Genomic DNA, 24860 nt, shown 5'->3' on the forward strand with positions numbered 1-24860 from the left:
CTTTTACAAGTGCCTCTTACTTTTTAAATTGGATTGGTTTCTTTTTTCCCCTCTTCTTCTATTTTTCCTATTTTTTTCCTATTTGTGGATTATGATTTTCTTTCTTTTCTTTTTACAATGCTCGGCTGGATTGTTTGCTTTTAAATACTTTTTTTTCTTAATTCTGGAATTTAAAGAGAGGGGTAGAGGCAGAGGAAAAAGAAGCAACACTGCCATCTAGAGGCTGGAGGCTTGGAAACATTGCCTTTTTATTTCTTTGAACATCTGACTTATATCTAATACTTCAAAGTTCCTGATTTTGTTTATTGAAAGAGATAGTGGGAAGAGTACGGATTGTTTATGCAGGTGCTCTTCTGGAATACTATCAATAGCTGGACTGGAGTGAAGAGAAAACCTTGACTTGAAAGATTATAGTGAACTTGTTTGAAACTTAACAAAAAGCTTTGGATGTTTTAGTGGCAGTGTTTATAACCTGGAAGAATGCCCCACCACATGAAGAAGAAAAAGAATTACCATTGCAAATGATTATGTTTGAAATTCAAAAAGTAGAAATAAGTACAAAAACATTGAAAAGAGGATGGAGAACATAGAACAAAGAACAGAAAAAATAGAGGGAAGAGTTGAGAATATTTATAAAATGATGATGAAATTTGAGAATAGAGTTCAAAAAATTGAAGAAAAATATGAACAAAGTGATAAGAAAATTGTTGATATTGACAGCAAATCGAGTGTGGTTGGAAACGACAGGAGTAGAATGTTGAAAGGAGAGATTAACGAATTGGAACCCTATCTCAAACCTCAAAACATGGAAGAAGAAAAAAGAAAATTTGGCAGAAACAATGAGAGAAATTTTGGCAGAAACACCAGTGATAACTAAAGGCAAGCAGATGGAAGGAACAGATGGCGGGTTTCAAGTTTTTACAAGATGCGCAAGGAATGACCTCCCCCCGGATATTAGGAATACCTCTGAACTCCGCTCCTTTCGTGTAAAGCTCAAGACCCACCTATTTCAAGTAGCTGGCCTGGCTCAACTTTGATCCCACTATATCGCTCCTGACGGGTTTTTTATTTGGGGTATTTTAATTGTATCTAATTATTTAGGGGTTTTTAAATATTGTGTTTTTAAGTGTTTTTATTCATCAGCTCACCTCCTCCTTGTATATGTATATGTATATGTCTTGGTATACGTTTTTGTTATATATATGTTTGTCTATATATTTATTTCCAATGTTTTATTGTACGCCGCCCCGAGTCCTTCGGGAGAGGGTGCGGCTAAGAAATAAATATTTATTATTATTATTATTAACAACAAGGTGCCAAGAGGAGTCCACATAAGACTTATGTCAGGCCTGTAATTCTGTTCCTTTTAGGATCTTTGGCCTGCCACATAATTAAAACATACATATTATGCTGTTTCATTGGTATAGTAGTTGGGAGGGGGGAATAGAAAGGAGTAGGATTGTGGAATGTATTGTTATGGATTTCTTAGAAGCTCAAGGTCGTCTTTTGTCTCCGCACCTCGACACCTGGCCGGAAGAAGAGGGGTGTACATGCCAGAGTGGAAGATGAAGATTGGACCATGTGATGAATTATGGGGTGTGGGGATAGATGATGAACTTTTAACTTGGGGAATTCACCGGATGTACCTTAGAGTTGAAATTCCACCAGCTTAATGCCAACATGCCTGTCTTATTAAATTGGAGTTTTAAGGACTACTTTGCCTTGGACAATGATTTAATTCTGCATGATATTTGGAACGCTGACATTATTTCAACTCTCCCATAATTTTTTTTTCTTTCATCGGGGTACTGAATCCCAGTTCTGACCCAACCCTGGGCAGGACGAAATTTCAGTGAAGATGGAGGAGGGAAAGAATGCAGCAGAGAAAGCTAAGGATGATGGATCGCTTATTTTTGTCGAGACTATCTATGCACCTTCTAAAGAAATAGTTCAACAGGCAGAGGCGAGGGAAAAGGAACCGAAACCAAGATTTTCCTCACAGACGGAGTTAGACCTGCGAGAGGAAGTTTCGGGATTTATTGCTTCTCAGGAATGCCTGCTGGAAGGAGGGGGCCCCCCCAAGGGAACTCTGACAGACGGCTGGAGCATGGGGAGAAGAGCAAATGAATGGAGATCTCAGTCACTCTCACGCAGCCAGTCTTTGATGGGCCTTCAGGACCAATTCCGACGCCTAAATGTGAGTGAACAAAAACCCCTGGGGCCCCCAGAACCACCCGGGTGGAGGCTAGCAAAGCCCACATTATCCTTCCCCAGCAGAGAAACTGCTGTGCAGTGGAGCGGAGACCTTGGGTCTTTCCACACAGCCATCAGCGAATCAGCACCCTCCCCTCCTGGAGTGAAAAAAAGTTGGGAAGTAAAACTTAACCAGCCGAAAGGGGCCTGGAACATTTTCACCTCCCCCCCTCTGCAAAGCGATGGCTCTGGACCCATCAATCAAGCCAATTCAGGTTGGGCTTTCTTCCCGGGTCATGGATGGGCTCAATGCCAGTGGACGCCTGCCCCTTCCCAACCAATGGTGCCACCCCAAATAGCTGCTCAGAGGCAGAGCCAAAGAATGGGACCACCACAGGGCCCAGCCCCCCCACCAATGCCTCAGCAGGCTTTTGCCCAACCGATGGGTGTGGCCCCACAAAGAAGCTTACCACCCCAAGCAGCAGGCCAACAGGTTGCTCCGGTTCAACCACCAGCACCCCCTCCTCCTCCCACACCCCCAAGGTTCCGTGCAACCTATGATGGCAGCCGAGACAAACTAGCTTACTTTATGAATCGAGTGTTGGCATACGTTGACCAAGTAGGCCCACAATACCTGACGGATCGAGAACTGATCCAAGAAATAGCAGAGGGGATGAATGAAGGAGAGGCAGCACAATGGATAGCGGAACTCCATGAAGAAGCAGCTCCTGAGTTAGATGACATAATGGGGTTCATCCAACTGATGCGGGCCCGATTTTACGATGTGGCCCAACAGGTAGATGCTGAAGACCAGATCCAGGAATTACGACAGGGGGGTCGGCCGGTCAAAGAATTCGTTTGGGAATTCCGGAGAATAGCTGGAAGACTACGTTACTGGCCAGAGAGACTATTGGTCTATACGTTCAAAAAGGCCTTAGATCCCAAACTGAAACAAGCTTGTGCCGTAAGGGGGACCCCAGATCGTATCCAAGAATGGTACACCACTGCAATCATACTGGACCACGAGATTAATACCTATCCAAAGCCTGGTACCAGAACCCCTGAAAAAAAACCGTTAGCCCACCGAACGCAGAAGCAGCAAACTGAAAAGCTCCCGCCAACCCCTCGTTCCTGGGGCCCCAAAATAAAGTGCTACCGTTGTGGTCAGCTTGGCCATCGGGCATCTACATGCTGGGCTCCAGCCCCAGTTCCACAACCACGCCAACCACCTGCCAGCACAGTCAAGAAAACCCCCAGAAAACCCCCAGAAAAAAGTCGTCTGGCACAACAGCCAGCAGGGGCAGAGAGCGGAGCCACTGAAAACGCCCTGGACACTTCAGAGGAGGAAGAGGAAGGAAACCCAGAAGACGACCCAATGGTGAGTGCACCTATCCGGCCCTTCCAAATAAAAGCCAAACTCCAATTACCGAAAACGGGGGTAGAAGGGGAAGTTGGGGTGATTATAGATACCGGCTGCACCCGATGCTTAATCAGCATGTCAATAGTGGAGCAACTAGGTATACGCACCAGACCCCTGAAACAACCCATTCCGTTTGAGCAAGTGGATGGAACCCTAATTGGGGGAGCTCCGGCTACAAAGATCACTGAGTTAGTAAAACTGGTGATAGGCCGCCACTATGAGTTCCTCAGATTCATCGTGGCCCCTGGAATGCAGGAGTCAGTTATCCTAGGGCTTGCATGGTTGGACAAGTGGGAACCTACCATAAAGTGGGAGGATGGCGTTAGAAAGGTGACTATTGGACTTGGCCCGTTACCACCAGTGGAACCAAAAGGCCACCCAGGAACATTGGAACCTAACAGCCCAACCCATCCAGAACCTGCAGCAACCGCAGCAGACACTAAACTTCCGGGAATCCAACGAGTCCCAAAGATCTATTGGGATCTGGCGGAGGTGTTCAGTGAGGAAGACGGAAACTACCTTCCACCTCACCGCGCCACAGATTGTGCCATAGAGTTCAAACCTGGGGTAACCTTACCAAAGCCCAAAATGTACTCTATGACGCCTAAAGAGATGATAGAATTGAGGAAGTACATCGACACCAATTTGAAAAGAGGGTTTATTGAACCAGCAAAATCAAAAGTAGCAGCCCCAGTACTCTTCAGGGAAAAGAAAGATGGGGGGGTTCGCCTCTGTGTGGACTTACGAGCTTTGAATGCGGTATGCGAAAAGAATACCTATCCCCTCCCTCTCATGAAAGATATGTTGAACCACTTGGCTAAGGGCAAGATCTTCACCAAGCTGGATTTGAGAGAGGCGTATTACCGTATACGAATCCGGAAAGGGGATGAGTGGAAGACCGCTTTTAATACTCCCTTAGGCAGCTTCCAATATAAAGTCATGCCTTTCGGACTACAAGGAGCACCCGCAGTATTCATGTAGTACATAAATGAAGTGCTACACGACCACCTGTACCGCGGAGTACTCGTTTATTTAGATGACATCTTGATCTTCTCTGAAACCATGGAAGAACATGTGAAACTGGTACGGCAAGTCCTGAAAAAACTTCTAGCTGCCAAACTTTATGCAAAATTGTCAAAGTGTGAATTCCACAAGACCTCGCTAGATTATCTGGGATATCGTATCTCCAATGAAGGAGTAGAAATGGACCCAGAAAAAGTGAAAGCGGTGTTAGATTGGAAACCTCCAAGCACTCGCAAACAATTACAAAGCTTCCTTGGATTTGCAAACTTTTATAGGCAGTTTATTCCAACCTTTGCTGAAATTGCCCTACCATTGACTGACCTATTAAGAACGGGGCCTTCCCCTACTAAACCAAAAGCAAACCAACCATTAAAATGGACAATCGACTGTCAAAAGGCTTTTGAGAAATTAAAACGGCTCTTTGCCCAAGAACCCATATTGCAACACCCCGATCCAGAGCGACCTTTCATAATCCAAACGGATGCCAGTGATGTCGCGATAGCTGCGGTGCTACTACAAAAGAATAAAGAAGGCCACCTCTTACCATGCGCTTACATCTCCAAGAAACTCACCACTACGGAAAGAAGGTGGCCCATTTGGGAGAAGGAGGCATTCGCGATCAGATGGAGCATGCTCACCTGGAGGCATCTCCTGGAAGGGGGGGATATACCGTTCGAGGTATGGACTGATCATAAAAACCTCGAAACTCTCCTTGCCCATCGAAAGTTATCCCCCAAACAGGTCCGTTGGGCCCAATATTTCCAAAGGTTCAAATTTGAAATTAAACACATCCCCGCAGGGAAGAACTTATTAGCAGATGCACTGTCGAGAAAACCCCAGTTTGACAGTAAGAAGGAAGAAATTTTCCACCCCATCATATCTCCTTCTCACCAAAAGGCAGCTCAAGTCACCAGTCGAAGCCAAGATAAACTGAGAACCGAACTGAAAGCAGCCCTCCAGACAGACCCATGGTTCAACAACAACAAAGACATCCTAACGATTAATGATGGCGTAGCCTGGAAGGGATCCAAACTGTACGTCCCTGCAGAAATGAGATTGCAAGTGCTACAGCGGAGTAATGATGCGAAACTAGGAGGTCATTTCGGATTCCTGAAAACTCTCCACCTCGCTAGACGTCAATTTTGGTGGCCAAAGATGAGGTCGGAGGTGGAAGATTATGTAAAAAGCTGTGCTACTTGTGCAACAATGAAAACCCGTCCGGGAAAGCCCCCTGGACTACTACAACAAGTGGCCAACCCTAGCCGACCATGGGAAGAGATAGCAATGGACTTCATTGTCGAACTTCCAGATAGCAGTGGTAATAAAGTAATCTGGACAGTTATTGATTTGTTTTCCAAGCAAGCACACTTTATCGCTTGTTCAAGCCTACCATCCGCAAAGAAATTAGCGAAAATGTTTGTGAAACACATTTATCGCCTACATGGAGTTCCAAAAAGGATCATTTCAGATTGCGGAGTTCAATTCACCGCCAAGTTCTGGAGAGAATTCCTAAAATCGATCGGGTCCACGCAGGGACTCAGCTCAGCATTTCATCCCAGCACAAATGGGGCAGCAGAGAGGGCCAATGCGATGGTGGAACAGTATATCCGTTGTTATGTGGACTATCAGCAAGACAATTGGTCGGACTTGCTACCTTTCGCTGAAGTAGCATATAATAATACGGTTCACAGCAGTACCGGATTAACTCCTTTCCAGGTTACCAGTGGCATGGAATTCGTTCCCATGCCTGAACTACCTAAGGAACCTCCCTCATCCATGTCCCTGAATGAATGGCTGGAGGCACTAAAGAAGGGATGGGAGAATACCAAAAAGGCGCTAACAGATGCGGCAGAAGCCTACAAGAAGCAAGCTGATAAACATCGTTCCCTACAACCCCCCTTTCGAGTGGGGGACAAAGTTTTTTTGTCTACTAAATACATAAGATTAAAGATGCCTAGTAAGAAATTAGGTCCAAAATTTCTAGGTCCTTTCCCAATAGAAAAGATAATTAACCCAGTTACAGTTCGACTCAGCCTACCCAGACTCTTAGGGAAAATTTACCCGGTATTCCATTGTAGCTTATTGAAGCCGATAAGGGAGTCTAGCACGAGACCATCCACCCAAACTCCACCTCCTCCCGTAGTGGTAGAAGGGGAAACACATTATGAAGTGAAAAAAATATTAGATTCCAGGCTGTATAGAGGTCGTTTACAATATTTAGTGCATTGGAAGGGATACCCTTTGTCAGAAGCTACGTGGGTGAAAAGTTGGGATCTGAAAGCAGATAAATTAGTGAAGCAATTCCATGAGAAATTCCCTGATAAGCCAAAGGGTCCCCCTGGGGGAGGAAGAGGTGGTTAAATTTTGATAGTTAACATTTATGTTATTCTCTTTTCAGGAAATGTTTTTCTCTTGAGGAGAGGCCGCCTGTCAGGCCTGTAATTCTGTTCCTTTTAGGATCTTTGGCCTGCCACATAATTAAAACATACATATTATGCTGTTTCATTGGTATAGTAGTTGGGAGGGGGGAATAGAAAGGAGTAGGATTGTGGAATGTATTGTTATGGATTTCTTAGAAGCTCAAGGTCGTCTTTTGTCTCCGCACCTCGACACCTGGCCGGAAGAAGAGGGGTGTACATGCCAGAGTGGAAGATGAAGATTGGACCATGTGATGAATTATGGGGTGTGGGGATAGATGATGAACTTTTAACTTGGGGAATTCACCGGATGTACCTTAGAGTTGAAATTCCACCAGCTTAATGCCAACATGCCTGTCTTATTAAATTGGAGTTTTAAGGACTACTTTGCCTTGGACAATGATTTAATTCTGCATGATATTTGGAACGCTGACAACTTATCAAGAAAATAATTAGAATACAAATACCACAAATGGCAAGAGATATAGGACTGCATACTACTGGAAGGATACAGAATGAAGAAATGAAATGTTAGAATAAAAACTTAGTTAAATTTAGAGTATTATGTATAAAATAAAGTAATAATAGTTAGAGCTAAATAAATGATTAATAATGATAATAATGCATATATATATACACTAGATTGATAATATGAAATTTTATATAAATTGTAAGTGAGGACTATGGAGAGGATGTTTAAAAGCTTTGTTATAAAAGATAAATAATTCTACATAGAATACAATATAAAGATACTATTGGATGATTTCAGGATGATGTAAATGCCATAATATAAAATTCAGAATACTTTACATAAAAAGGATGTAATAATAGCTATTACTGGGGAAGGATTTTTATTTTGTGTGTGTTTATGTCTGTATGTTTTATGCTTCTCTAAAAATAAAAACTTTTTTATAATAAACAAGAAATAGAAGAACATGGAGAATAGTGAGAGGACCAACAAGTTAGAAGATCAAAGCAAACTGGCATACAGTATTAACATATCAACAAAAGCCAATGGTAGCAGTGATAAATCAGAGGCCATTGTGGAGGGGTTTAAAGGTTTACAGAGTCTCTTAATCTGCTGAATATTGGTTGTCTGGTTATGGTTTAAATAAAATGCTCAGATAAAAGTTATGCAGTCATAAATCTTGAAAATGCAAACCATCTCTATTCTGTATTTCATTACACACATATACTTAGATATAGTATACACTACTTCTCTTTCAGATACCAGTTGAAACATATGCAGTTTATTTTTTGAAACATTTTAAGACGCTAAAGACATCTTCATTGAAATAAAAGAATCATGATAAGAATAACAGAAAGCATAGTTAAGGTGCTCACAGAGAGCTACTGATCTACCTCCATCAGTAGAATATCCTTAGAACTCTGTGCTTGGACCTTAGGATGTTGAACCTTCACGGCAACAGTCCTCCCATCTTGTAGCACAGCCTTGTGGACTTGAGCCAACGATGCTGCCCCCAATGGAACATCTTCAAAACTGGCAAACAATTCATTGATCTGCAAGGAGAAAAGATATATCAGATTTGCTGATGCTTAAGTTGGCCAGTTGTCAGGCGTTCTAAATACCATGCAGAATTAAATCATTGTCCAAGGCAAAGTTATCCTTAAAGTTCCAATGTAATCATACAGGCAAGTTAGCACGTCTATGGAATTTTCACTCTAATGTTCATCCTGGAATTCCACCCAGCTGAAAGTTCATGATCTATCCCCACACCCACAAATCCATCACATGTTCCAATCATTATCTTCCACGCTGGCATCTACACCCCTCTGCTTCCGGTCAGGTGTCGAGGTGCGGAGACAAAAGATGACCTTGGCTTCTATAAAAGAATGTCAACAATACATTCCACAATCCTACTCCTTTCTATTCCCCCCTCCCAACTACTACACTAATGAAACAGCATAGGAAATTAATAAAAAGTGTGGCAGGCCAAAGATCCTAAAAAGAACATAACTACAGGCCTGACGTAGGGGTCTGGATGGGGGACAACAGACACAAGCTCAACCCTCCAAGACTGAGTGGCTGTGGCTACCGGCACCCTGGTTCAGTCAGTTGATTCCATCACTGACCATAGGGGGCGAGCAATTGCCCCCTGTGGAACGGGCGCGCAATTTGGGCGTCCTCCTAGATGCCCGGCTGTCAATGGATGACCATGTGGCAGCCGTGGCAAGGGGGGCGTTCCACCAGGTTCGCCTGGTGCGCCAATTGCGTCCCCTACTGGACCGGGATGCCCTACGCACGGTCACTCATGCACTGGTGACGTCTCGGCTGGACTACTGCAATGCCCTCTACATGGGGCTTCCCTTGGGACGCGCTCGAAGACTGCAGCTAGTCCAGAACGCAGCCGCGCGGGCTATTATGGGGAGTACTAGGTACTCCCACGTAACACCGCTCCTGCGCGAGCTGCACTGGCTGCCTGTGGTCTTTCGGGTGCGTTTCAAGGTGTTAATTACTATCTTTAAAGCGCTCCATGGCTCAGGACCTAGGTACTTGCGGGATCGCATCCTACCACACACTTCCCTGTGACCGATTCGCTCTCACAGGGAAGGACTCCTCCGGGTGCCGTCCACTAAGCAATGCCAACGGGCGGCGCCTAGGAGTAGAGCCTTCTCTGTGATGGGCCCAACCCTCTGGAATGACCTCCCCCCCGATATCAGAACCACCACCGACTTCCGCTCCTTTCGACAAAAACTGAAGACTCACCTGTTCCGTTTAGCAGGCCTGGCCCATTTATAGTTTTATTCTACCTCCTGGCAGATATTTTAATTGGGTATTTTTAGGGTTATTTAAATATTGCTTTTAACTACTTTGCTTCAGATATGTACAGTTTCTTATTGCCTCCTCTTTTGTGTTTGTATTTTCTATGTATTGATGTGTTTTTATCTGACTGTACACCGCCCCGAGTCCCTTTGGGGAGAGGGGGCGCTATAAAAATCTAAATAAAAGTAAAAGTAAAGTAAAGTACTGACACCAGTATTTTAGCCCTTGAAACTCTGCAGTAATCAAGAATAAAATACAACAATATAACATACTATTTTAATATTTAGGGGGGAAAACTATCACTGAGAAAATTGAAGAATTCATGCAGAAAACCTGTCCAAACCATGTAGTTTCTCCATACACTGAACCATAATTAAGAAGCTTGGCTGTTAAGAAACAATAGAGAAATGTATAGAACTGTAAATGAATGTATATAAATATAGAAGCAATATAAGACTGATACCTACAGGCATAATGACACAACAATGTTAATGTGATAATTGTAAGTTGTTATAGATAGAAAAAACAATAAAAATTTGATTAAAAAGAAGCTTGGCTATTTAATTAAATACTTTTTACATTAAACTTTCTCAACAGTAACTGGAAGTAGCTGTACGCTGAAACGTTTTTAGTATGACATACACATTCTAGCAATGGTGAGCTGCACAGCAAAAGTAATATTACAAGCACTTCATCCTTATTTACTCCATGAAAATGAGATTTAACCCGTTAAATTAATTTTACTTTCTACAATACCATTTCTCTGTTGCTCTTTTACTCAGGAAGGTCCACCTTGAGATCAGTCACTTCAGCCATGGAGAATTGAAGTCTTTTCTCACTGTTTTAGAACATTATCGTTTCAGATACCAAATGAACCTTGGCTAGCAAGGATAATCTCTTCCATTAGACAACAACCAACCAGGTTTACTACAAAATGGTCCTTAATCAGCAGGCTGAAAATCATAGTAATAACACTCAGTTTTCTTTGTAATCACACTTTGAGCTGCTAGAATTACTGTTAACACAAATGTCACGTGTTTTTTGCTAGTTAAAATAATGTGCAAACCTCTAAGAGAAAGCTTAAAAAGGAGACAGATTTATAGAGAATGCAACTATCCCAGTGATGAAATTCAAAAAATAAAAATTACTACCAGTTCTGTGGGCGTGGCTTGGTGGGCGTGGCAGGGAAAGGATATTGCAAAATCTCCATTCCCACCACACTATGGGGCCAGCCAAGGGTAATATTTGCCGCTTCTCCGAACTACTCAAAATTTCCGCTACCTGTTCTCCAGAACCTGTTAGAACCTGCTGAATTTCACCTCCTGAACTAGCCACTGTATGCTTCTATGCCTCTGAAAATTGACTAAGTTCTCTGCTTTCTGAAGAAATATAAAAGAGACATTGTTAATTTAAATTTAGAAACATGTAGTGTTTTTTAATGTGGCTAGGATAGATGGTATTGTTTTAATATGTATATTTCTTGTACACTGTCCTGGTAAGACACAGGTGACAAAGCAATTCTAAAAAGGAATAAACAAAATAGATATGACCTGCTTGTGATCTTTCCATGTGTATTTATTTGGTTGTTATAAAAACCAAACACAGGTATGATCCAACAGTGCTGTTCTTACATTAGGAGGGTATTTGTCTTTTCACTAATTGACTGTTCATATATAACCATAAGCCAATATTTTGAAATCATAATTTGTTAAATAAGTGTTAATGGACATAGCAGTTTAACTGGTGGGGCTCATAACCACACTGAGAAAGAACTAAGCAGATCACATGATGGCTTAGTACACATTATGAGACCAGAATATGCCTTATCTGGTTAATGGCTTAACTCACACATTGTGCTAAGTTACTGTGTGGCTGACTTTGAGTAAGTGTACTCTGTGAACCTAACCAATTATGGTTTATTTAGTAATTAAACCAAACATGGTTTAGTTTGATAATTCACCTGACCCTAATTAAGCATAACATTCAACCACTGCATATATTCATAGTTCTGTGTTATCTGCAATTCCATTCAATGAACAATGGAACAGACAGTGAAAAGCTAGATAGATGAAAAGCCAAATATTTGCAGCCCAGACTTGCCAGATCTGGGCTGCAAATATTTGGACAACCATGAAATGGAAGCAAATCTAAACTTTTTCCTGCCGTCTTGCAATTGTCTACATTTTTTGCAGTTCAGTTAGGGGACTCCTAAGAAGAGGATTATCCAGACAAATGCATGTGGGAATTGGACTAATCAGAGAGCATGGAGAGAAAATGCAGGAATTTTCCATTAAAGGTTCAACCTTACAATTGGGATTGGCTTCAAAACTATTTTGAATCCCCTGAGGTTTGGCCAAGCTTGTTTAAAAATCGGGTAGCAGATTTGAAAGAAAGAAAGGTTGTTTTCTTTTCCTCTACTTATCTCATATGCACGCATACATATATGCATATACATAGCCACATTCAAACTCATATAACAGAACCAACAGTCAAGGAGTACATTATATATGCAGAAATTAAAAGAAAACAAATTGAATGCGAGTGCATTTTATAGCCTACTTTTTAGCACAGTAATTAAAGAAGGGAACTGTAGCAAGCCAGCAATTAAATATGAATAAAACACTTTTAAGCAGCCTACATGCAAAGCATCCAACAGAAACCTTTTGTGTTGATGAAAAGGAGGAAAAGAAGCAACCCAGGCCTACATGCAGCTGCTGACAGCAGCTTTCCCTCCCTCCTCCTCCTCCCGGCAAGCACACAGACACACCACTTTTTACTTCGGCCACCCCCTTCTCCATTGCTTCCACAATAAATATTACCAGCAGCTAACTGGCACATTTGCAGCAATTAGATTCCCATGGAGTCTCAGCTGCCTCCAGTAATTCACAGGGAGGGCACCTTTTAATTTTTATTTATTTATTTTAATTTTTCTGCCAGCAAAATCAATTAAATAGAACAACTGCATTTGAAAAGAACTAGTTACATATTTTTTCATAATTACAGTGGATGCATGATTCATCCTTTTGACATCCTTGCTGCAACAAAAATTGTCTTCCTTTTATATATTTCACAAGATATTAAGATTACATTTTTGTTCCCCACTCTATTAAACTCAAGTGAATGTTTAGTCACAGGTCAGATGGCTTGGAGAAATTACTATCACTAAAACAACTATACTTGAATAGAGGTTTATATATCATGCAGAAACATAGCTTGGCATGATAGATACACTAAACCACAAAGTAGTCTACATATTTTAGTCTAACATGGCATCATATTCCACCCACATAGTTAGTGTACACAGTATGGCAGTTCTTCCAAGCCTGGTAGAAATATAGCTCCTAGACCTATAGCAATTACAGTATTTAGAACTAATACAAATCAAATTATGGCTTGGTGAATCCAATCAGTCTCTGAAAATTCTTTTAGGACACCTAAAAGAATATAGTATGTCAGTCAGTCATAAGAAAGGCCATTGCGGAAAGGAAATGCGGTCTTCAAAATCCAATGATCATTACAACTTACTACATGCTAAATGAGATTTATTGCTAAAAGGACTGATTTCACATCCCTCAAACTGCATCTTTAAGCTATGTCACATTCCAACATCCATAGTACATCTGTCTACATGTCACTGCTAAGCCTTATGAGTTTTGGGTCTAAGACTCCATAGCATCACCTTATTATAACTGGCCTTTAGCCACACAACTATTTATCTGCCCCAGTGTAACCTAGGCTATTATATCTGGGGGTCCAAAGATCTACATGACCGCTAGATGGTGGGAAAGAAATGCATTTAAGTCTAAGTCTTTGCTGCTACTTATGGCCATGCAGAAGAGTGCAGCCCAACCATAGAGCCTTATTGTATTGCCAGATTGGTTTTAAGCTGTTGAGATGTGTGGAAACATTTACCTCATTGAATATTGAAATTCAATCTGCACAGCCATATAATTTACATTATAACATTTTTCACTGCTGGGACTGATTTTTAATCAGGCAAATAATATATGTAGAGACAGAAATAATGTTTATAATAATCATGATGAGAGTAGTAATACATATTGGGCTGAAATTTGAATGAGTAAAAAAAACTCTTCGCTTAGGACATGCATATATTTAGACATTTTATGAGGATGAGAAAAGATAGTAAGTCAATGGCACTGATATGCTTTGCCTAAAAAAGATGCAGCTCCAATACCTGTCACCTTTAGTTAAAAAGATCAGGTAGCAGGTGACGGAAAGGAAACTTGGCCAGAAACCAAGCAAGGTCACTGCCAGTGGCAACAGATTGGTCATGAGGCAATTGCTCTAGAGCAGTATTGCTCAACCTTGGCAACTTGAAGATGTCCGGACTTCAACTGGCTGCGGAATTCTGGGAGTTGAAGTCCGGACATCTTCAAGTTGCCAAGGTTGAGCAATACTGCTCTAGAAGGAAAGCTACGTTCGACTCATAGCAAAAACAACAGTCTTGTGGCATATTAAAGTCATAATACAGCAGAACATTTTAAACTGTATTCCACAAAACCCTACATGGAGAAAAATACAGGAATATTTCCCTCAAATACAGGAATGATATTTACAGTGGCAAGGTCAAGACTTGTCAGCTGGCCTTCAGACGCCCCCTCCTCAGATATTTGTGCTCCTGATGACCAACAGTTTTTCAGAGGTGACAGAGGCAGCAAAGTAAAAAGGAAGGACACGATTTTTACCTAATAGAATATTTCCCCCTGGTAGCTCTCTCTGCCTCTTGATCCACAGTTCTTTTTTAGAAATTTAAGGTCCATATCATGACAAAGTTTGAAACTTCTAGTATATAGCATAGGTTTTCGTCTATGTGATGTCTGGTCCACAAAACATGATATTATTAATCGATTTGTTATTTTTTCTGGGGCCAGAAAATTCTTTGCCTTGTCTGACTTGGAGAAAGGAAGCTATATGTCAGTGATGGCAAATCTTTGTGGCACCGAGTGCCCAAACTGGAACGCTTGTGCATGTGCGCACGCCGGGGCGCAGGAAACCCAAAGACCAGCTGGCTGGTGTGTGCATGCTTGTTTTTTGGCCGTTTTTCTGGCTGGAAAAATGGTATAAAAATGGCTTGAAAACAGCCCAAAAACAGCCTAAAAATGGCCTGTTTTTCAGGTTGTTTTCTGGAGCTCCGGCGCGCGAAGATTAAGTGGCAGGGGGGAAAACCCCCCAAAAGAGCAGCTGGAGATGGTGTGCATGCCCACAGAGAGGGCTCTGCATGCCACCTCTGACATGCATGCCATAGGTTCGCCATTATGGCTATATGTTGTTACACCAGCATTCAGAAGGATTCTGAAAAACCCTGTTAAATCAAGTCCATTATACACCACCTTATTGTACCCTGCCCCAACTACTTTTAAAATTAAATAAGATGCTGAATCATTGAAACACAAATCCCATACTTCATTAGCTTTTACTAGACTTAAAAGTCTAAGGTCAATCAAATGTTTAATTCAAAAAAGAGCTACTTTACATTTGGAAAGCAAATACAATTCTTTCTTTCTTACATCAATTTATGCATTCTGTGTTCAGAAATCAAGTGTTGAATTGCTCTAGGAGTTATTAAGACAGCAGAAGATGAAAGATTAGATTTATCATAGCAGATAGTGGATTATGAAGAATAATTCATCAAATGTCAGAACAAACCGTTCACAATTTATAGAGACCAAGTCTATGAAATCTGATTGGACTTCTTCTTGACTAATGAATGCCAAACTTAATTGATGAGACTTAGCTTGGTTGTCAGAGTCCATATTTATTATGTATTCCTCATAATAACTTCTGTGCAATATAGTGCCTTTTACTCCAATCTAAGGCCCAATATCAAACTGTTAATGGAGATGAAGCATGCCCTTATAATGACTGCCAATTATATATTTGGCCTAGTGGATACTTTGCTGTAGTTATTGCAGAGCCTAAGACATACAGCAAAAACAATGGGATGGAAAGGGAAGAGAACTGTTCCCTATTAACTAATGCATTGGTCTCTTCGTATTTATTTTTATACATATCTAGTTAAATTATTTATGAAAATATGATTAGATCACTTCAGCAATCTCTGCTTCTGTCTGAGCACCAGTTGAAGGAAGATCTGCACTGCCATCCCTATCCACAATGCTATGGAACTTGCTTGGATCATTTAAGAATAATTTTGGTAAATTGGTACAGCTTTTGGAAAGGGCCCTTGTGGCGCAATGGCTGGATGCAATACTGCAGGCTAACTTTGCCCATAACTCAATCCTGACCTGCTCAAGGTTGATTTAGCCTGGATTATTTCAACTAAATATTATTTTTAAATACAATGAACACCCCAGAAAATGATTGGCAAGGTTCAATCTTTGTATGCCAATAACTCAGGCCCAAGCCCAGAGACAATGAGATCCAATCGAATTCAATCCTTTTTTTTTTTGCTTACATCTAATAGACAGAATCTTGCCAAACTAAAGCTATAACTTTCAAAGCTACTAGAAATATTAGATATATCCTGAGAGATTCTAGGGTATGGTTCACAGGTGGTATTCAACAAGTTCTGACCAGTTCTGGAGAACTGATAGTGGAAATTTTGAATAGTTTGGAGAACCAGAAGATACCACCTCTGACTGGCCCCACCACATTTATTCTCTGCCTCCCGAGTCCCACCGGATCGTGAGGGAATGGGGATTTTGCAGTATCCTTCCCCTGCCATGCCCACCAAGCCATGCCTACAGAACTGTAGTAAACAAATTTGAATCCCACCACCGGTATGGTTATGCTGAACCTCTCCCCCACACCTCCCACATCTCTTATTCAGCTCAAAACTGCATAGTCAATTAATCTGGGTCTCCTTCTGGGAAAACTCTTAAGTGGGTAAATCCTCCTTTAGTGCAGTAGGTGCACTTTCCATCACAGAAATGCATCAAGTCAGAAGGAATTCTGCCTCCTGTTTGGGGCCTTTTTTATGTTGGTACTATTTGGTTTAATATTCATGTGCAGTGCCAGCTGAAGTATATGCAATAATGACCTTAAGCACACTGCCTGATGGTACCACATTTCACTGATGTTAAGATTTGCATTTTTAGAATGAATTGGAATTCCCCTAAACTTTGGCACCCTAGGTCAGTGCCCACTCAGCCTTAGCCTAAAGCTGGCTGTTTATAGCACTGGAACTTTGAAAAGGAAGAAATTAAAATCAAAGATATATATTTGGGATTTAAGGCTGAAAGATTTGGAATTCCATTCTGAAAATTTGGAATGTATCCAAGAACTTTGTATTTATCATCCACAGGGAGTAACTAAGAAGATTATTTTACTCCTGTTGAAACACTCTAGCATATCTAAATTAAAATTCTGGATGGAAGATATGCTTATCCTACCTATCATGAATTGACTTTCTACCCACACTGGAGGAAAACTGATCAATATAATTTTGTACAGTCAAGGTTTATTCGGATATTTAAGATTTGAGTACTATCATACATTTAATTATTCTAATATATAGCAGTTATGTTTTCCTTTTTTCTCTACATTTTAATTATTTCTGATTTATTATGTTTTGCTTTTTATATGTTTTCTCTTTTTCTGATTGATCTAAAAGCCATACAATTTTCCCAAAAGGAAACAAATGTGGACTTCTCAAAGTTTAGAACCACCCAGGATTTTAAGTAACTTTTTTTTTCTCATAATGTTGCAACACTTTTGACAAGAATTTTAGAAGTAAAGAAAGAAATAGTAAATAACAGACAACTTTCCTTGATTTGTAAAACAATTTTAAGGAGCAAAAATATGGAATTGTCTGAGATTTCTGGCGTTTTGCAAGTGATTCATGAAAAATAAAACTTGAGAATTGCTGGGATAAACAACAGTAGATATAACCTGATTTTAACAGTCAGGAGTCTTATACAGACTCTCCTTATTTTTATGATGAGTGGCAACAGAATTAATTATTCAATAAATTAGACAAATCTTCTACATTTGGGTAAGTTATAAAAAAGAATGTTACTTGGGAAACCATTTCTTTCTTTTAAAGTGTTATCCTCCACTCAACCCAGCTATTAGTATGAGTGTGGTGAATAGTATAATAATGGTCATTTCAACTAATTCTACTTAAAAAAAGAAAAAGAAAGAAATCTGTACAGAGATACTTAAAGGAAAAGCTTTATTATGTCCTAATTTATTCTTGCTTATCATCCACATTCAGACAAATACACAGAACATATTTAATTAAAGTCAAAAGTTTAATGAAAGTAGAACTAGCAATAACATTAATAAACCTGGATTGATCAAGTATTCTAATATATGAATTTCACCACAATAAAAAAGGTGTAACAAAAGTAGATGGCCAGAGACTACAGCAAGATAAGCAACAGTGGAGAAGATTAATGAGACTACAATGGGCAAAATAACAATGCCAAACATTTTGACCACCTCACATACATGTACGATTTAGATTTTCTATTTCTTACTTCTGGATTTGGGAAAATAGTTTTAGAGTTTTCATTTTTTTAAATGCATTTAAGCCAAGTTCAGGATTTATGCAGCAGTTTGTGTGCATATTTTTGCCTCAACATTTTAGGAAATTTCACCACTGCAATTGTCAAAAATCACTGGGGATTGAAAATGGAGATTGTCACATGTTTTCCCATGCTTGATTATGATCTGCATGTAAAAATTCAGCCTAATCCTGGATAAGTAGTTCCCTTCCTAACATGAGTTCAGGACTCTATTTCAATATTCTGATTTGTTTTTCTCTGTTCTTCACTAGCTTATATCTATTTTCTTCTCCTTGCCCTTCCCATGCTACTAACATAAATTACCTTTTGTCAGATTGTTCGCACTTGTGAATGTTCTTCTTAAAATAAAACCAGTTAATTATGTTTCAGTATGTTATTTCTTCATACAGCATATAATTAACCTGTAAAATTAATTGGATTGGTGATGGCTACTAACTTGCATGACTTGAAAGGGAATTGGATAAACTCATGAAAGGTAAATCTTATTTTGAAAGTCAGTGTTATTTTGGGGTTAGGAACATTACACCTCCAAATATCAACTGCAAAGAAAGAGCAGAAAATTCTTCCTTTCAAGTACTCTAGAGACATCTGGTTGATAAATAATTGGGGGGGGGGGGGGGAACCAAACATGCTTTCTAAAAGTTATGGTGAACAGAAAAATAATAAGCAATTTACATGTATTTTATAATACTGATTTGTTCTTTCTTCCCTGTTTTCTATAAAAAATAACATCAAGTCAGCCTAAAACAATAGAATTATCAACAATGTCATGGCTTTAAGAAGGACAAAGATTTTTAAAACTTTAAGGAAGGTAATATGCCAGGGAAATTTATTGAAATTAAAACATATGCAACTGCTTATCTGTGACTGAACAAAAATTGGATCAAGTGTTTTATATTTTATACTTTCAAATTCTGGATATTAAAATCGTAGACGCCTTCTATTCAGTAGCTATCCACTATATTTATTATTTAAACAAACAAATTGTATTTGTTTAAATAATAATACTGTAAATATAGAAAAACACATTCAAATTCAATTGCAATGAAATAATAATGTTATATTTTATTATATTTATTTTAATAAAGTTTTATTTTAAAATGTATATAAATAATTATTCCAAGTCAAGTAGATGATAGATCTATCACATTTGCCTATATTAATTAATCCCGCTTAGCTATCTAACATTAGAGTACATAAACTGTGTTTATTAAACCAATTCCTTTAAAGTTACATTCAGAACTGTTGTTGGAAGCTTGAGAGTTGGGGTATGTGAGGCAGGAATTGGTCCACTACTAAAATTAAAATGCCCTATCCCTGAGGGGGGAGTGTCTCAGCCTTTCTATAAACAGCACATTTTCCCCCCAGTTAACATAATATACACTTAATCACCCACAATTCTTTACAATAATGCAAATTCAGGGCAACTTTTCCTTCTCCAGTGTTACCATTTTAAAGAGACATGAAATTGGTTTTCTTCTCAAACAAAGAAGAGCTGTTCTGTCAGTAATGACTTTTCCTATTAATCGATCAAGGCAGTTATTTTCTCAACTATCAGAAAAACACTAGGCCATGAAGAATAAATCCATTGAAAAAAAACTTTTTTTTAATTCAAAAGTTGCTTTAAATGGCTTGAGATTTATTCAGTGTAACACTTTCTCCGCAAATAAGAGTTTATGTAGTGTTCCAGTTTGGCTTGAAACTCAACATTAAGAAAACCAAGATCATGACATCCGGCCCTGTCAATTCCTGACAAATAGATGGGGAAGTAATGGAGGTAAGTGGCAGATTTTATTTTCCTGGGCTCCAAGATCACCACAGATGGGGACTGCAGCCAAGAAATTAAAAGACGCTTGCTCCTGAGGGGAGGGGGAGAGGAGCTATGGCAAATCTAGGCAGCATACTAAAAAGCAGAGACATCACCCTACCAATAAAAGTGCATATAGTCAAGGTTATGGTTTTTCCAATTGCAATGTACAGCTGTGAAAGTTGGACCATAAGAAAGGCTGAGTGCCAAAGAATTGAGGCCTTTGAACTATGGTGCTGGAGAAGGCTCCTGCGAGTCCCTTGGACTGCAAGGCGATCAAACTGGTCACTCCTAGAAGGCCAGATCCTGAAGACGAAACTTAAATACTCGGCCACCTAATGAAAAGGAAACACTCACTGGAGAAGAGCCTAATGCTGAGAAAGATTGAGGGCAAAAGAAGGGGACGACAGAGAATGAGATGGCCGGATGGAGTCACCGAAGCAGTAGTTGTGAGCTTAAATGGTCTCCAGAGGATGGTAGAAGACAGGAAGGCCTGGAGGAATGTTGTCCATGGGGTCGCGATGGGTCAGATACGACTTCGCAACTAACAACAACAAGTGTTCCAGTTAAAAGACAATCTCGGTTTAAATCCCCATTTAGTATACAGAGGACGCGCTATGGGTGTCATTCTCAGATTTTATTAAACCTCTTTTAGGAGCAACAAATCTGCTGCATTTAATCAAACCAGGAATTCACTTCTATCATGTGGTTGAGGATATTAAAGCAACAGCAACAGCAGATGGAGAACTTCAGGCAAGTAACCCCCTGAGCATATTTCTGATTCCTTTACAATCTAAAAGAAAACTTTGGAGGGCCTGTCAGAATGAAGAATGTGTTTTAAATTCATTTAGAGAAGGGAAGATTTTAAATATATACACGTATTTTGTGCATCTTCTGTGAACATTCTGATCAGAACATTATGTTGTGCCAGTTTATATTAATTCTTGACACCTTGCTCCACCAAATGATCTAGAAAACTCTAGAAAGTCACCTGTATAGACTCCTTCTGTGGACTTTCACTTTGGGAGTGATGGCCGTACCTGGGTTTGATTGAAATTCTAAAGCCAATTCTCAAAAATAACAGGCAGGGATGGACAAAGGAAGACAAAGGGCCCAAATGAAACTACATCTAACTACATCTAAGCTTAATTACGATGTCCCTGAATGTAATTTTTCTCAACTGTTGTCAAAGTCACAATTCATCAATTAATGGAGAGATTCTCTATGTGCATACCTCTGGTATGATCAGCTTACTCCCACCAGGTATTTTCCAAATGCATTAAATTCCAAAGGTGGCAACTTTTTTATAATCAACAACTACAAAATTTTACATAATCAAGGATCCTAGTGTCATGATGAGATAATGGATGGGGCAGAAGTGGAAGCATTTTATATTATTAAGAGAGGTTTTTAATATAAGAATAGAACACAAAATCTATTGGAGGCTTATCTTATCTCAAAAATGCTTTTTTCAAGAGGCAACTGGATAAGAAGAGAAATTGTCCAGTTGTCTCTTGAAAGAGCATCTTTGGGACAACCATTGGTTGACTGAGAATCTCCAGAGGCTTAACTGACTTATATCACTGGATTTTCTGATGAAAAAAGGCAAAAAAGGCATGATTTTGCAATTTACCATTACATTTTTGTGGCACAACGTTTAGGAATCCTGGTAGATGTAAAAAAGGAACTAGGCTACTATCACAGGCTGCCCATTCTAAATACAGCCCAACACATCTGGTAAATGCAAAAAAGGAACTAGGCTACTATCACAGGCTGCCCATTCTAGATACAGCCCAACACATCTGGAAGGCACTACGTTGGGGAAGGTCTTTTTAAGCAGTACTGAAACAGGAGATGAATAAACAGGTTTGGAATAAATTTAGCTTCCTGCGTTGTTATAGTTTAAATGTATACTCAAAACAAATCATCCAACAAATGATAATTATAATTAATGAAATAATAACCCTAAATATATGAAGACATTTTTAATGAATAGAAAATAATTCAAGACAGCATGGAGAAGGGATAAAATGGCACAAAAATCAGCGTTCATTACTTGGGTACAAAAGGCAGAAGGAACTTGAGGTTACGTGCTGGCTGTTCTACATCGAGAAGATATAGAATGCTTCGGATATCCCGTTTTTATTGTTTTGATTATTTTTTAAAGTCACTGCCATTCAGTAAAATCAGTTTATTGCACAATATGAGCAGATTGTTCCTGTTTCACATACTTAAGATTATGCTTGTGCTGCATGGATTTTGCATTTTCAAACTAGATGATGAAGGATTTGCCATGAAAGCAATCAAGAACACACTGTCCAGGGGTGTCAAACTGACGGCCCACAGGTCAGATGCGTCACACACACCCCAGCTCCATGAATGGGGGAAATGCCACAAAACATCATGTGACAGCAACGTGACATGGCGAGTTTGACACATGTGCACTATCCCCCTTCCTCAAATCCATCTGCCTTTGCTTTTTGCATCTCCTCCTTCTTCTTTTTCCCAACTCAGATGCCAGAGGCCTGTTCAATAATGCAGTTCAGCTGATTTTGCAATCTTAAAGCAGTGTCTGCTGGTATGTTAATCATACTTAGAGCCCAGCCTGTAAAATGGGCTTGTTCACTAAACTCTATCAATAGGGAAACAAGCACAGCTGGCCTATTCATAATCAACATAAAAATAGATTTAGCACTTAACATATTAAACATTATCACTTCAACTATTAACATAAATCAGCTACAGTTATGGGCCCAGAGCTGCTGCTACTGCTCTGCAGGGATGTGATCTGCAAGGGAAAGGAAATAATCTCATATTTATGGATGTTACAATAGGTTTATAGGATGGTTAGGGGTATAACAGCTTGTGCACATTTTTCTCCCTTACAGAAAGTCATCAGAAGCTATCTTATATCAAATCAGATTGTCTATTTAATTCAATATTGATTTTCATTTGCTCTTCAAGGTCAGACAAGGCTTATCCAGACCTTCTAGTGATGGTAAGGATTGAACCAATGATCTTCTGTATGCAGCCTTTAAGTTTTCTTACTGTATATTGAAGATATGCCAAGAACAAAAGTTGCTACCAGAACCACTGCTAGCCTCGTTTCCATTCCTATTAAACAACTAAGCATCAAATCAAAACTAGAATTATTCACGGATTCCAGATGGATATATCCAAGTATCCACTAGGACAACATTCTGCCTTTAACCATGACTTCCAAAATTTAAGATACAAAAGCAACAATAAGGTTACAGATATCTGGTCCAAATCATTTGAGAGATTCTGTGTTTGTATACACAGAACAGGATACACAACTAGTACAGAACAATCTAGTTAAGTATGTGATGGCTAAGTATGGACTAATACAGTGATTCAGACTCCATAAGCTGATCAGACATAAGTAAGGATGTCTTGGGTTACAACCTTTCCTCTGCTGTAAATTCAGTCAATGGCTTTATGCAAATCTCTCAATCTCAGTCCTCATTGGTAACAATAATAATCTGACATCTTTTGATGCTAAATGTACTAAATGTACTAATGTACTAAAATGAAGTTATATATAAATGTTAAATATTGTTAGTATGTCTCAGTAGGTGTCAAGATAAGGCAACCTTGTCTGGTCTGCAAATCTATGCAGAGTTGAGTCTTATTTATGCGTGGATGGGAGTATTAGAGTTTATAGACTAGACTTCCGCAGGGAAAGCAAAATGTTGCCTCTCTATATTTGCTCTCATTGAGGCTTCTCGAAAGCATGAAGCAAACTCCTTGCCCCAACAAAAATCCCTTTTATTAATTTACTGTGAATTCTGCTCATTCACATCCAGCAAAGTCTTTCAATGGAGGATTTACAGTCACAGACCTTATCTGGCTAGGAGAGCTGACAGGCTGATATCTGCAAAACTTGGCAAGCAGTCTTGGAGAGTCAGGAACCAATTAAGTGAACTAACTGTCTCCTGCAAACTCTACTCTCCTTTCACTCCTCTGACTCTGATGTCTGACTCTGAAGGAAACTGATAACTAGCATACAGCTCTGGCCCCCTCTCTGTCTCCAACACAGAACCCTCATCAGAGTCTTCCCCAGACTCCAGGACTGGCCCATGTTCCTCCCCAACCTCCTCACTGTCTGAATCTGCTGCCAGCTCCATTGGCCGCTGGCGGGCCATAACAATATTTTAGTAGTTATACTATTAAAACTGACACTACTTTCTTCAAAGACTAGCACTGATGATGTTACCTAATTTGGGTAATGAAACATCTGCAAGAAAACAACCAAACTCAAGGAGCACCAAAGATCCCTCATTTCAGCCCGGAGCTACATACAAATATTCTCCTATATTACTTTCTTCATTCTGATGCCTTCCAGGGATATTTTGGCATCTAAAGATAACATCAAACTGTATTAGGATGTGAGATCTATTTTGATCATACTTCCATCTCACATGGATCAAAAATAACTATTTTAGTAAAAAAAAAAAGTATACAGCCATTAGATAAACCACAGTAGATACTGAGGTCTTCAAGAGATATATATTGATAGCTTTTCTCTAAGCTACTCACCCAGATAACTTCTTATTGGTGCCTTGTAGCTGTGGCCATATCTGAAAGCAAGCCACAGAATTGTTTCTCTATATGTTGGAAGTTCATATTGGAAGTACTTATAAGGCTTTAACTTCAAGGGTTATACCTGTGGTACTAGGTA

The 24860-nt window shown here is 39.7% G+C and overlaps 1 protein-coding gene across 3 annotated transcripts in view; it reads right to left on the minus strand.

The window, feature by feature from the left end:
• Positions 1-24860, minus strand: part of ADCK1 (aarF domain containing kinase 1) — a 130744-nt gene that overhangs the window by 34763 nt on the left and 71121 nt on the right. For all 3 annotated transcript variants that reach the window (XM_081966846.1, XM_081966844.1, XM_081966845.1), the window contains one exon: positions 8416-8574. In XM_081966846.1, coding sequence (XP_081822972.1) covers positions 8416-8574 — 159 coding nt within the window. The remainder of the gene's footprint in view (positions 1-8415; positions 8575-24860) is intronic.

The sequence above is a fragment of the Natrix helvetica genome (assembly GCF_964273705.1).
Source record: "Natrix helvetica genome assembly, chromosome: 1".
Lineage (NCBI taxonomy): Eukaryota > Metazoa > Chordata > Lepidosauria > Squamata > Natricidae > Natrix > Natrix helvetica.